Here is a 12,534-nt window from a genome sequence, read left to right as displayed (position 1 = left end):
ATCTTAAGGGAAAAGAGACTCTGTAGATTTATAATAAGATGTGGTTTCTTATTACAATAGTATCATACAACCTTCAAATTATAATTACATAAAGAAAAAAATTTATAGTGAGGGTGGTTTATAGCAAGGGTGTTCATCCCACTCTCCAGATATAAGCAATATTAAAGGTTTCTGCTCTACTGAAATGGAATGGGTGCTATATTAATGCAAATCTCCTTAAAATATAATTAGCTCACAAATGCTAAATTATTAAAGGAAAGTATTATACCAAGTAGAATTTGAGAGGAAACAAGTTCAAGTTTACCACTTTCAGCGCTTCTGCGACTGGCAAATATTAAGTGCCTGCAATCTCGCTTTTATCACTGCAGACTTATCCATGCAGTACACACAGTAAGTAGACTTTGATGGTATTTTGTAAGAGAATTTTACTCATTAGGGGGTCCAGTGAAGAACGTAAATCACTAAAAACTGTCATTTTGACCATTCTGAAGGTTGAATAAAGTATTATAAATGGATCCTGGGTCAAGAATATAACTGGGCAATATTTCTTTGAGTAACTTTACAATAGCCAAAACTACAATATCTTGAATAAATAACTATTAAATTTAGACTAGTCTTTTATTTGCTCTTTACTCAATCTATATTTGCCAGAAAATCAGAAAACACATTATTTTAAATTGAGTAGATTGAAATACTAGTGAACAATGAAAGGGAGTGGTAAGGGGTATAGAAAAAAATAGGGGGAACAAAGGTTAAAATCTATTTTGTAGATGGAAATACTAGGACTCAATGAGAGGGAGGGGTAAGGGCTAGCTATGGTATATGTGAGTTTTTCCTTTTTTTATTTCATTTTTTGGAGAGATGCAAATGCTCTAAAAAATGATCTTGGTGATGAATACACTACTAGGTGATGATATCCTGAGCCACTGATTGTACACCATACACAGAATGTTTATATGTTAAGAATGTTCATGTTTGCATGTTGTTTTGGTTTGATAATACAAAATAAATTAAAAATTTAAAATAATAAAAAATAGATACAAAAAACTCACAGAACTGTATAATACAAAGAGGGAAACAATGTAAACCATGGACTTGCTACTAATAATGCATCAATATTGCTTTATTAATTGTAACAACCGTACCGCACTAATGTTACTAATAGGAGAAACCAGTTGTGTGGGGGGGGTGGGAGGTTGGGGATGGGGTGGGTATGTACTCTATGTACTAACTGCTCAATTATTCTGTAAACCTAAAAATAAAGTCTATTAGTTGTTTAAAAAAAAAGAAATAAAAAAAAGAAACCACATTATTTTATATGCTATCCCACACCATATTCACTTTTTTTTTTAACATGGGCAGGCACCGGGAATTGAACCTGGGTCTTCTGGAATGCCTGCTGAGCCACTGTGGCCCGCTCCATATTCACTTTTTACCTTCTCTTCTGGTCTTTGTTCATGTGCTTACAGTTATATAAAAACTGCATGTGTTGTATAATTTTTCTACTTTTTTCATGTATTATATATTCTCCACGTGTTCACAGTTTTCATTACAAGTTTTAATCATGGTTTACTGTACTCTCTTACTTTTTGAACTTTTAAAGTGTTCATATCTTTTTGTTTTGCTAATTAAAATTTATTACTTTTTTCCTTTTTTTATATTATTTCCTCAGATTCAGACCCTAGGTTACAGTTTTCTGGCTCTTGGTATATATTCCAAATTGCTATTAGAAGGACTTTCTAGTTTTTGTTGTCAGCATGCATCAATGTGTCAGTTTCACCACAACTTTTCCAGTACTGAATATTATTGATATTTTTTCTAATTTCTTTATATAGATAAATATCTCAGAGGAAACCTGGATGCCATTTCAGTCTTTTTTGGAGTCAAGGAATCTTTCTCTGGATGTTTGGACATTTTTATGGGTTTTTTTAATATATATATATGAAGAGAGTATTTTTACAAACACTTTCCTTTTAATTTTGTTATTTTTTAACAAAGTATTTTACATAGTCAGCTGTCATTACTTCCACTGTCTAGTTTATCGTCAATCTGCTAAGAGTTATATATAATTTTTTTTTTGTATGCTGCATGGTGGGATCACATTTTATTAATTTTCCATGTGAGTATCTGTTATTGCAGCACTATTTGTTGATTGTTTTTGTTTGTTTGCTTGTTTGTTTGGCAAGTGCATGGACTGGGAATCCCGGGTCTCCTGCATAGCAAGTGAGAATTCTACCACTGAATTCTCCTTGCCCCCACTATATAGTTGATTTTTAAAACTTGACCCTTTACATCCACCTGGAGTTTAATTTGGTTTATGGTGTGAAGGTGGATGTAAATGAATTTTTTTATATTCCGATTTAGTGATTTCAAGATAATTCGTTAAATAATTGTTTGGAAATTGCTTTCTTTTCATACTGTTTCATGATGCTTACATAATAATTTACTATATTTTAATAAATAATGTCCATTATTCAGTATTTTTATATAATGAGGAATGAATTATTAAAATTCATTCATTTAACAAATAAAATTATCCATGGAAATAATTAATTATCCACGGAAAAAATAAACAATGATCTGTGGAAAAATAAAGAGGGATAGCACTGGTAATTCAAGAATATGGAGTATAAAATAAAGACAGTAATATTTCAGCTGCCTTTCCATGCTATTTTTACTAGAACAGATTACCAGAAGTAAAACTAGTTATCATGAATTCAATCCTTCTCTGCTCCGTCACAATGCCCCTATCAATATTTAATAGGGAGCCTAGAAGCAGGAAAATGACAGAAAATGAAAGTCAATAAGGATGTGCAAAACTGAAGGCCTAATTGAAAAGCAAGATAACTAACCATATAAGAATAGACAACTGGCTTTGCTTTCTCCAGGGTCAGTCCCAGTCTTTCTGCTGCCTTTGTATCTGTCCCACTGGTACTCTCCCCTAGCTTTTATCTTCTCTCTAACTCATCACTATGACTACCATCTTTATTCCACTGTCTACTGTGATTCCTAAAATTGAGTAAAAGCCCCAGGCCCACCATCTTTAAGGCAGCCATTCTCCTTTGTTTATTCAGACAAGATCATGTTAATATTTGCTTTGAGGCTGGAAATTGTTTGATAATAAAATGTTTCAATTAAACATATACCTTACCTGGGTTTCACTACCAACATACTAAAAGGGAAATGACGATGTCATGAAATTAAAAAAAAAATCTAGTGAAATTTTCTCATAAGTATCAAATGCAGGAACATATCTGTCATTAGGTGCTATTCTTTGGTTGATTGCAATCCAGGATTAAAGATTAGCTCCCTGATGCTAGAGTCGACAAAGAAAACACTACATTTAGTTTCTGACTAGTTAATCCCTTTTATGGCTCACAGCAATAACAGCCCAAAGTAGGATATCCTGTCATTTGCTGAGGAGTTTAGGCAGCTGCTGTGCCTTGTAAGAATCTTAAGCTGACCAGATCTCTTTCTTATTTATTCATGAAATAAGCCTTCCTGGGAGTCACATAATCAATTGGAAGACAAATTAAATACACGTTTGTGAAAAATAAAAAAAAATTTAAAGGCTCTTTTTAGTAGACACACAGGATGTATCTGTTGAACATCTCTTTATGAATATGAATCTCAATATTGCATTTTGGATCCTGGGACCTTCAAATAACCATCAAAATAATTCAGGTAGGAAGGTTTATATTGTAAGTGAAGACCCTAGAAACCAAATGTAGTTTTTTTACAGAAGCAGATATTAGTAAGATTTCTTTCTAAGCAGACAGAATTTACTTTTTTTAATAATGAATTAAGTGGCTATCTCCAAATTGAGGGGTGACAAGTGATTTTTATTTTCCTCTTTGTGCTTATATTTATTAATAATTTTAAAAGTAATAATACTTAACATAGGAATACCCATCCTTTGCATGTCAAAGAATATCTTCTTGAAATACTGAGATTATTGAGGGGAAAAGGGAACAGAACGTGAAGGGCATGGGAGTATTTATTAAGGAAAGAGAAAAAAGACACACATACACATACAAACACACACAGACACATATACTAGGAACAGCTGCTGTTGTTGACAAATTCTGCAAAGTATACCTGGAATTGACAGATTTGCCAGTCAATTACAATACACTTATGTGGAAGGGAGGACTGGAAAGAGAGGTTGTTATCTTGGTTTAAGAGAAAGTATTTCAGAAATAGGAAAACTAGAATACATGAGAGAAGTGGCTAATAGTGACTAATGTTGACTGGCTGTAATGGAAAAGCTATCAACAGTCTTGGCTAAAACTGATGAACAGACTTCTAAAGATGATCATAAAAGCCCCAAATCCAGTTACAAAATAAAACAGAATCTCACTTCTACTGCATAATGTTTCTTCCTAGAATGTCTTAATGAGGGAACTCACAAAACCAGAATAGTTTATATAAAGCTATAAAATATGTATTAAAAAATTTAAAACAACAAACCCTTTGAATCCAGCCATTCCACTACTAGGAATTTATCCTAAGAGATGTGTACAAAAATAAATTAGTAGACAGGTGTTCATTGCAGTGCGGTTTATAATTACCGAAAATAGCAAACAAATCAAGTGTTGATTAATAGGGGAATGCTTAAATAAATACTGGCATGTTCACAAAATTAAATATTATGCAGCCATTAAAAATGATGATTAAAAGTATATTTAATGATATGGGAAATGTTTATAATATGAAGTAGCAAATGATACAAAACAGTATTAATGCATTTAAAAATACATATAAACTATAATAGCATATATCAAAAACATTAAAGGTGGTTATTCTCAGGAGTCTGGGGATCACAGATTACTTTAATTTGGGGGGGCTTGCCTTGTTTTATACACATACTACTTTTGTTATCAGAAAAGTTCTCTCAAAGACAACAAACAAGGTCCTAAAGACCACTAGGGACATGTAGTCTCATTACTTCAAAAGAATAATACTTGAATTGGAATACATAAGTACAAATGTTACACAATGCTGTACGTTTAAAAACTTACTTTAAAAAAAGCTGGGTGTGGAATTTATAAATAATAATCTAATACAGTGCTTCTCAAAATTGATTAGATATTTTGTTCTTTCCTCAAAATGTGAACTTTCCCTGTCTTGACTGTAAGAAAATAATTCCTTTTCACTACAACGTAAGGCAGGTCTGCAAGCTTCAGGGGCAGTATCATGGGGCTTCTGTTTGATTTTGAATTAGTTTTGCGGCCGTCAGACTTTTTCACTGCATAACCTAGCAGAAAAAAATTTTTTTGAACATGCACCCACTATCTGATTTATTTACAAATTCTGTATCTGTGCAACTCTATTAAGACATCAAGTGTACTTTAAAATATCTATGAATATTTCTATTTAAAATGATGAGATAAAATAAACACACCCTCTGATATTTTATTCCTATACCCCACAGAGCATATTGAAAATGTCCGTAGGGCTGGATAACCACAAAAGATGGGCTTCTACCAAAAAAAAAAAAAAAAGACCCACCAATTGTGAATCTGTTCTATCTCAGAAAGTCTACAGGAAATCAAAATGGGGAATTCATCTGGCACTGGTTCTCTAATTTACCTACAGTTTAAAGATTATCCAGGTAATGGTGGTGGGGTGGGGTTACACAGACAATATCTTCCAGGTCCATAGGCTAGCTTACCTTGCTGCTGCAGTTTGTAATCTGTGGAATATGCCTTTCCAATGATATTCCACACAGGCCTTAAGCATCCAAATAGTCCTTCAAGAAATCCACCAGTGCCACTGCCCGACCTGCTAAACTGAATCTTGATGTCTTCAGTTCCACTTGGGCTTTCTGCATCCGCGGTGTTGCTGTTCCCCTGAGGTACAATCATCTCCGACTCATCTTGCTCCCTTAGCTGAAGAACGCTATTCTCAAACTGGTCCCTGGAATCCTCGCTTATACTTGTCAATACTGTTGTTGTGATGGGGCTGTTGATGCTGTCAATCAACTCTGTTCGAACCACCCCCTTCTCCTGCAGTTCCTCAAGGATCTTGGGTGAAGTGTGGTTCCCCATAGATGTGAGTTCATCCTGTAGTCCACTGAAGGTTTTGTTTTCACTCAAGGGTAAGTTCGGAGAAGAAGAGCAGGTCAGGTGCTCTTGAGGGTTGGCCATTGTGCCATGGGGGTGCCCAAGGTCCTGAGGTGACACTCAGAGGATTATTAGAACAGAGTTCAGATGTAAGAGGAGGCTCCCAAACCTGGGGAAAAACAAAAAGATGATATGAGATTACCCTTTCTTTAGTTATCCACCCTACTACACTACTGTTTATAATATAAAAACATCAAAACAATGGGGATGGGTTATACTGGTATAAATCCACGTGATGAAATACTATGCAATAATAAATAATCATGTTGTAGAATAGTATTTACTAACATGACAGAATGTTCATGATATATTAATATTCAAAAAGCAGGCTAGAGATGGAAAGTAAAGTATAGGTTGTCAGGGGCTGGGCCCGGGGGGGGCGGTGCTAGCGAAGGTTGGGGATGGGGAATTAATGTGTAATGGGTATAGGGTTCCTGTTATGGGTGATGGGAAAGTTCTGGTAATGGATCGTGGTGAGGGCAGTACAATATTTTGATGTGATTAATCCCATTGAATGGTATGTTTTGGAATGGTCAAATGGGGAAGCTTATGTTGTATATATGTTTACACAATTAAGAAAAAAAGAGCAACTAAAGAAACAAGGCAATCAAATGCAATGATGATCCTGGACTGAACCTAAGAATGGAAGCAAAAATGTCCAAAAGGACATTATTGGGACATATGAAAAAAACAAACAAACCTGGAATATAGTCTGTAAGCTTTATGCCAATGTTACATTGCTTGAACTTGATAATTGTACTTAAGGTGGTGATATAAGTGAATATCCTAGTTCTTAGGAAACATGCATGAAAGTATTAACTGCTCAAGGAGCATGATATATATAATTTACTCTCAAATGTTTAGAAAATGGAAAAATAAATAGAGAGATAGATGGTAGATGGAAGATAAATGGATAGAAAGAATGATATGGCAAATGTATGTTTAAAGTTGATGGATCTTGGTATCAAGGTGGGGGTTAGTTGGAATTCTCTGCATGGGTTCATATTGTTTTTGCAATTGTCCTGTCAGCTTGAAATTATTTAAAAATATATTTTTAAATTAGGTTAGAAAAATATATACAATATAAACACTTTAAATTTAAAAGGTGGTCACTTTGATCAGTTTAAATGAAGTATAGGAATTCATCAAGCAAGTAGACAAGGGGTAGATGAAAGAAGAGTGAGAGGATATTACAGATGTGGGGGAAAACATGAACAAGGGTATAGAAGGATGAAGTACAATGGAATCAATGAGAAATCTAATGTGACAGCAATATAGGTTATGTGTATGGATGGAGAGACAGATAAGGACTAGATTGTAAGGAGCATTGTATGAGAATTTAGGACCTTATCCTGAAGGTGATGGGAAATCATGGTATCCTACATTGGGATCCACAGATAAAACAGTTAATCCCTATTTTATTAATTTCCTATTCTCATTACTGAGACCCAAGTTTTAAGCCTTTTTTTTCATTGCCATATCCTATGAACAATTTGTACAAGTGAACCAACATAGATACCTTGTCTTCTGAACCCTAATTAATTCATTCAACCATGTATTAAGCTATTATTATAGGCCATTCAGTGGGTTAGGCATTGATGAATGGTACATAATTCCTACTCTTTAGGAATTTACAAATAGATATTAACAGCCATCTGGTTAGTCTTTTCACACAGTTATGTACAAAGTACTATGGAGTTCAGAAAAATAAACATCAACTATGTCCAGAGATGTCAGAGGAGAAGTTTTGTTTGATTTAAGTCTTGAAGGGCAAGTCAGGAGTCACTAGGAAAGAGACTTGGAATTCCAGGCAGTACTGGAGAGCATCAGCAGATAACTCTTAGAAAAGGTGGATAAAGGTCAAATTATAGTGGACCTGTATGATAAGCTAAAGCTTTTAGATTTTATCGTCAAGACAACAGAAAGCCATCAAGGAATTTTAAACAAGGGAGTGATTTGGTCAGACTTATAATTTAAAAATCACATTGCCTACAGAAACAGGTTGAACTGAAGGAAAAAACTGAAAGCCAAGATACCACTTAGGAGGAAGGGTTCAAGTAAGAAATGATGAGAGTCTGAACCAAGGAGGTAGCAATTACAGTGAAGAGAAGGGGATGTATTCCTAAATCATACCTTCTAAGGTAGAACTGATACCATCTTGTGATTGATTAGACATGGGGATGGGTGAGGAAAAGGGGGAGGGGGTAGAAGAAGACTTTAGATAACGTACTGGGGGCAATGGATAGATGGGCAATGTCATTAACTGACATGAAATAGAAGAAGAAAAAAAAAGGCCTGGAAAGAAGATAATTAGCTCATTTATGGACACTGAAAGTTTCAGGCCTACTATGTGCCATACACTGAGTTAGGTTTTTATGTATTTTATCTGACTTTTAAAAGAGACTTTGTAGAAAGGAAATGGATGAAAAAAAGATAAAAATGAGGGCTCATTTACTTCAGGAGCAGAAGTCTCAAAATAATGCAAGGGTAGGCTCAAGTCAAATTTTAAAATATTTTAAAAATAGATGCTAGGAGTGGTGACATGCACTAGGCTAGGTTCTAAGGGATAGAGAACATACTCTTAACATCACTACTTTTAATAAGATAAAATGCTTTACAATTCACAGGGTCCTGTATACATAATCAGTGATGTGCTGATAAACCAGCTCTCTAGAAAAAGACAACAATCCAATTTGTAGTGCTCGCCGATTTCCCTAGTATAAATATGCCCACCATGGCAGATTTCAAGCTAATAATAGTTCAACAATCTGCTTGCGAAGTTTCTAAATATTCAACAATTGTGTTTTGCAGATTGGCATAAATCAACTCCAACATACCACTACATATCTCATTTAATCTTTACCAATATCCTTGTAATAGTGTCATTCCCACTTCATAGAGAAGTAAGGAACTTTTCCAAGGTCATGTACTAAGTAAGTGGTAAAGCAGGAATTTAATCTAACTAAAAATTCAGATTCTCAGATCCCCTTGAATATTTTACAACACGATGGCACCTCTTAAGAATAACACCTCACTTTCTTAAAGTGCTTTACAGGTTTAAAAGTGCTTTTGTCTGTGTGATAATTTGATCTGAATATTTGGTCCTCTGTATAAGGAAGCCAGAGTATGGAATCATTATTCCTGTTTTTCACAGAAGGAAACTAAGGACTACAGAGAACTGATATGATATGCCAAAGGTCCCAGAGTCAGGATTGAATACCTGGTTGTTTTTCCCAGACTAAGAACTCCCTCCTGCACCATACAGTCTAAGACATAGTTCCTATCTTTTCAAAGCTTACAAACCATTTAAGGAGCTCATAATTACATCAAGGGTATAACCTGCTCCTCCCCCTACCCAAAATGACAAATGTGCTGTATTCTATTATACAGAGCTGTGAGTGAAGCGAAACAATAATGAGGGCAGGAGCAGTTACCGCAGGCCGCAGGCTGAATAAAAGATGTAGGATTTGAGAAGGACCTTGAAGGGAAGATGTGTTTGAGACTGACAAAGTAAAGGAAGTCATAGGGGAGTGAGAGTGCTAGCAGAGGCAAGGAAGCAGGAAAGACTACGACTTGTGAGAGGGTTGGTAACTCAGAAATAATGAACTAACCGACACAAGGCCACTGATAGCTCTCGGGAAAATGTAGATGATTCTTTCCTTTAAACAAATCAGAGAGAGTACTTTAACTGGATGAGGTTAGTTTAGGAAGGACATAAATTCTAGAGCATGGAGAAACCCAGGAGCTGGGGAGCTGCCTGGGAACACAGTATGAAAAAAAAAGCTGGAGCACTTTGTCAAAGCAATAGCTCTTTAGTCAATTGAAACCCCTGTTCTCCCAACCCCATTTTCCCCACTGTTGGCCTTTCTGTGCTCACCTCTAAGCTTTGAAGTTACTGATCCCATCTTTTTTGCTTTTTGCTGAGCTTTTGCCACAAACTTGAATTGTCTCTTGCCTTTGGCCTCTCTGACCTTGCTCTGTCTTTTAAGACTGCTGATTTCATACAATCTGACCTGGCCACTGCCTCAGCAGTTATTTCCAGTCTGCCTTTGCTATTGGGACTCCTGGTTATCCTACACAGCACAGGGCATACATTGTGCTGAAGGCTCACATCAAATTTGATAATGCAAATACCCAAATGCAAACATGGATTTCAACCAACCAGCTATTAATGCAGTTTATTTTTAAAATCAAACTTCAAGGCTTTATATTAATTCCTGGTAAATTTCCTCTTTGTTAAACTTTGTTCTGAGTTTCTGCCTGATGACCTCTTATTGGAATGAGTTCACATACAAAAAGTTAGAAACACGTGTTCATTTTCTAATCTATTCCTACCTCCAAGAGACTAAGTGCTGACGAAACAATGTGAAGTGGACCTATTCACAACTGACACAGGGAATGAGTCTAAGGAAAAGAACTCCAGCACAGTCATCATATTCAGTTTGATACAGAAGAAAGGAGGAGTCACAGGACCCTCAAGGAACTTAGTTCATCCCACTCATTTTACATCTGAGAAGATCAGAGATTTGCTCAATGCAGCTATTTGGTGGTAGAGCTGGAATGAGTCCTTCCTCATTCTGTGCTCTTTCCATTAGTCCAGTTGTTCACTCAGACAAAGCAACAAATTGCAATGATATCATAACCAATGGTGACAAAATAACAATAATTCACATGAAATAATAATAATAATGCATTAAAGCTGCTACCAGGAAAGCACAAGCTCTCACCTGCGGTAGTGTCCCTGCACATATCAACAGGACCATGGGAGGCTGCCAAGCTACGGGTAACTCAACTGCTCTGGGAGTGGGTGGAGTGAGGTAAGTGTCGAGGTGTACATAAAGATGTGTAGTCTAAAAGGCTTCCCTCTTGCTCACCAAGAATATTAAGTCCAGTCAAAACCAACTAAGGCAGAGAAATTGGAAGGCACAAGAATAAAGGAAAAGAAAAAAAATCATCACCCTGACTATATTCAATACAATCAGAGCTGATGCTACATTTAAGAAGGGTGTAGGAGGATAAAAATACCTAAATTTTACCCGTGTTTGTATGTACACCCACACACTGCCAGTGCACAGTTAAAGAGGGTGGTGAGTGGAAACCGAGGGAACACAAGTGACCCCGTTATTTCTGCCTCTGTCTTCTACCTTCCCAGTTTCTCTCTGTCCAGATTGTGCTGAGCTATCCCCCTCATGGGCACTGACTGTCTGGTTCTTTAATTCATGAGAAATCAAAGCTAGCTTTTGTTAGAAAGGGACAGAAAGGAAATAAGGCAAGCATTAAAAAATTGTGAGCAGAATGTAAAAAGATAAGAGACAGCAGAGGGGTAAAGGGAAAGGTTGGACTATCATCCTCATTAGTGGGAAGGTCTGCAGGAGAAGTGATGCAGTGGCAACCCCTACAAAGGCTCCTGAATAGGTAAGGAGCACAGGATGCTGCTCCCACATCTGCACTTGAGGCACACTTCACCTGCCTAGCGAATTTCTCAACCCAAAGAGAAGGGGAAGTGATTTGTGCAAAAATTGGCAGGCAAGAGTTGGAGAAAGCAGCAGCTGTCCAGTTATCAGGGTAATGCCAATTTCTGGAAATTACTTTGGTTTTATGCCAAGATCCCAGAGGGTAGCACAGAGAGAAAGAGGGATGGAAGAGGCACTGTGGCTGAATGGTCTTAGAATTCTTGTATTTTTTTACACAACAAAATTTTTCCCAATTTGCTAATGGAAGATAATTTTATACTGTTCAGATTTTGAATTTTGTATCATAAATACGCATACATCAAAGATTTTGGAAAACTTAGCCCCAAAATAAAGTTTTCAGTATGACTAAAATTGAATAAAAATTCTAAATTAGGCAGTACTGCTATGAGATTTATTTATTTATTGGTGCTGAGCTCTTACAGAGCTGTCTTCCTTTCTTTGGCACTATCTTGCCTAATTCTTAAGACAAATGCTACCCTACCATCTTGGCCTTCTAGTCATCTCTCTAAAATACATAGAGCAATTGTCAGAGCCTGAAAAAGATTTCTACACTTAGGGGCACCACTTCCATTTTAAAACTGGAATTAAGTTACTTGTTCATAGTAATAATGTAAACTGATCTTCCCAGTCTAGACGTTTGTCACTCCTGATTTGAACCTTAAGAAACTGGATAGCTTTTTCAAATGGAATTTTTAAATTGTGAGTATGTGATCTCAAATCAGATAAAAAGAGTGGCCTACAAATGCACCTTCAGCCCCACCTGCTCTCTCAATTGTGACCCATCTCCTGAAACTCTGGTTTGAATGGACAATAATGACCTTGCATTAAACAAATCTATTGACCTACCTGATTTCATATTCTTTACAACATTTCATTCAAAAATATTTATTCTGTCCCTACCACATACCCATCTTTTTGGTTAAGATTATGAGTAT

General features: G+C 36.0%; 1 protein-coding gene across 10 annotated transcripts in view; it reads right to left on the bottom strand.

Annotated features, from left to right (window-relative positions):
• Positions 1-12,534, bottom strand: part of MAP3K13 (mitogen-activated protein kinase kinase kinase 13) — a 210,433-nt gene that overhangs the window by 46,815 nt on the left and 151,084 nt on the right. For 9 of the 10 annotated variants that reach the window (XM_077117780.1, XM_077117787.1, XM_077117781.1 and 6 more), the window contains one exon: positions 5,675-6,234. In XM_077117780.1, coding sequence (XP_076973895.1) covers positions 5,675-6,149 — 475 coding nt within the window. In that variant the 5' untranslated portion in view covers positions 6,150-6,234. Of the gene's footprint in view, positions 1-5,674; positions 6,235-12,534 lie in introns of those variants that run through there. The other variant, XM_077117788.1, reaches the window with a different exon arrangement.

Source organism: Tamandua tetradactyla, chromosome 10 (genome assembly GCF_023851605.1).
Source record: "Tamandua tetradactyla isolate mTamTet1 chromosome 10, mTamTet1.pri, whole genome shotgun sequence".
Lineage (NCBI taxonomy): Eukaryota > Metazoa > Chordata > Mammalia > Pilosa > Myrmecophagidae > Tamandua > Tamandua tetradactyla.
The sequence above is the reverse complement of the archived record's forward strand: the minus strand, read 5'-3'. Positions and strand labels throughout refer to the sequence as shown.